This window comes from Atta cephalotes (assembly GCF_000143395.1).
Source record: "Atta cephalotes unplaced genomic scaffold scaffold02103, whole genome shotgun sequence".
NCBI classification, from domain to species: Eukaryota; Metazoa; Arthropoda; class Insecta; order Hymenoptera; family Formicidae; genus Atta; species Atta cephalotes.
The window spans coordinates 1-2,395 of record NW_012132167.1 but is presented as its reverse complement, the minus strand read 5'-3'; the positions used below and the strand labels follow the sequence as shown (position 1 = coordinate 2,395).

Genomic DNA, 2,395 nt, shown 5'->3' with positions numbered 1-2,395 from the left:
AAATTATACATATTGCATTGCATATCTTACACTATTTTTATAAAGTTTACTAGGATAATTAAGAAGAAATATTAAGGAACAATATTAAGGAGAAATGAAAGAAAACTTTCTTTTTTCTTCTATATATCAAATTTCTATATATCAAATTCGTAACCAAATTTCAATTTAACACCTTCATAAGCAGCTCTCATCCATATGCCTACGGCATGTGCTCCAGGATGTGGATATTTGAATGTCTACACATATATAAATTATGATAAATTATAATTTTGCTCGAAATTTAAATAATTATTATATGTATGATGTACATATGTATACAAAACATTAAAAATGCTCAAATAATACCTTGTAATTATTTGTAGAATCAAAAGAGAGAGATCCTGACATATGTATAGTTTGCATAGCGAAAGTTTCAGCAGCTTTAACAGCTTCCCCGAATGCATTGATAGGATTTAAACCAGAACTTAATGCATCTCTTAATTTATTTTCCGCAGGTATCAAAGCATCCAACATGGTTCGATCACCAATCGATGTCCCGCTAATCTTAGATATCATCTTGTTTGCAGATGTTAGAGCGGTTAACCACATATTGACAGTTATTTGATCATCATTCCGAAACTTAAGAAAACTCTAAAATATTTGTTAAAATTTCTTCTCAATCTTAAAGATGAAAAAAGATTGTACTGTTGATAATCTTACTTTAGCAGCAGTATCAAAAAATAACGAGTACATTCCACCTTCTAAGCTACCCATTTCTTTTTCAATAATATGGCTTATTTGTATAAATGTTACAAAAGGTCTTGTTGCTAAAATTCTCCCTTCCTATGCATACGAATATTTGTAATTGTTGATGAAAAAAAAAGATTCATAGGTACTTAATTTCATTCATTGCATAACCTCGATTGCCAATTTTATGGCATTGGCACTTTGCGCAAGTATGGTTCCATAATTTCCATCACCACATTCTCCATCCATTATATCAAGTTGTTTTGCACATGCTATTAAAGCTTGGCAGGCAAATGTTAAAACTATAAGAAACGCTGAACTATTCTGAAGTTGCATTATTGGTCCTATATTGGATACATTATCTTTACATGCTACCTGCAATTAAAAAATTTACATTATAAATAGTAGAATAAAAATTATTTACAATTACAGAATATATGTTTGAATTTAACTAATATGTAATTTATGACTAGTAATTAAATAAATTTAATTGACATTACCTGGGAATTTTGTTCTTCCACTTTATGTAATATTTCGTCATCCTTCATTATAAGCGTACGAAATGTATATAATAATTATAATTTTATTTCTATATTTCTAAATTACATTACGCACCGATATTGACATGTTCACGTAGATATATACACATCTGCATCTGACTAGCTGCTCTACAAAATAGAGATCTTTTATTGTATTGAAATACTGCGCTCTGCAAAATAACATGACGACTCATGATCAAATTTTCATTGGCTCTCAACTATCTATGCGTCATGTTTATAGAAACAAATATATGAATAATGAAATATTGAATCTACAATAACATTTACCGTAAATTAATTGTTACACTACGCATAAAAATATTATATTTTATACATATATATAGTTTATATATATATATATTAGGTGTACAACTTTGCTTCCGCCGTTTTCCTATAGATGGCTTTAGCGGTAAGTGGTGGTCGAAATAAATAGATCATAGACCTCATACAAATAAATTTGGGCATCTGTCAACATAACCCCATAGAAACATTAGTCGATTTGTGTCTGCATCATAAAGTTATTCTCGATTGAAAATGTCAGTTTACGAGCCAAATTCTCGTCATTTGCGGGAGGTTTTAATTTTTTGCTTCAATATGAAAACATCTGCGGTTGAGGCTCATCGAATGCTCTCAAATACTTATGGTGGCCGTTATTAGTGAAAGAACGTGTCGTGAGTGGTTTCAACGCTTCAAGAACGGTGATTTTAACGTCCAAGATCATGTTCTGTATTTGGTGGGACCAGCTCGGCGTAGTATATTATGAACTGTTAAAACCGACTGAAACAATCACAGGCGATCGGTATCGAACGCAATTGATGCATTTGAGCCGAGCATTGAAAGACAAACGGCCGCAATACAACGAGAGACACGATAAAGTGATTTTGCAGCATGACAATGCTCGACCCCAAGTCGAGCCCAAGTTGCGAAAGTGGTCAAGACATATTTGAAAACGTTGAAATGGGAAGTCCTACCCTACCCGCCGTATTCTCCAGACGTTGCTCCCTCTGACTATCACTTGTTTCGATCAATGGCACACGGCCTGGCTGACCAGCACTTCCGGTCTTATGTAGAAGTAAAAAATTGGATCGATTCGTGGATAGCCTCAAAAGATGACCAGTTTTTTACAAAGG

The 2,395-nt window shown here is 32.9% G+C and overlaps 1 protein-coding gene across 1 annotated transcript; it reads right to left on the bottom strand.

Annotated features, from left to right (window-relative positions):
- Positions 1 to 134: 134 nt before the first annotated feature.
- Positions 135 to 1,404, bottom strand: LOC105625509 (probable dihydroxyacetone kinase). The gene is made up of 5 exons (XM_012206833.1): positions 1,227 to 1,404; positions 898 to 1,101; positions 700 to 822; positions 346 to 630; positions 135 to 236 (listed from the first exon to the last, which is right to left on the bottom strand). The coding sequence occupies exons 1-5, from the start codon at positions 1,272 to 1,274 to the stop codon at positions 135 to 137; spliced, it is 762 nt and encodes a 253-aa protein (XP_012062223.1). The 5' UTR covers positions 1,275 to 1,404.
- Between the last annotated feature and the right edge of the window lie 991 nt (positions 1,405 to 2,395).

What these genes read in the sequence shown, in the direction of transcription:
- LOC105625509 (XM_012206833.1), bottom strand. Translation starts at nt 1,274, where the DNA reads ATGAAGGATGACGAAATATTACATAAAGTGGAAGAACAAAATTCCCAG. An exon ending in CCATAAAATTGGCAATCGAG is followed by an intron (nt 823 to 897) that starts GTTATGCAATGA and finishes TCGTATGCATAG; the next exon opens with GAAGGGAGAATTTTAGCAAC. An exon ending in ATTCTACAAATAATTACAAG is followed by an intron (nt 237 to 345) that starts GTATTATTTGAG and finishes ATATATGTGTAG; the next exon opens with ACATTCAAATATCCACATCC.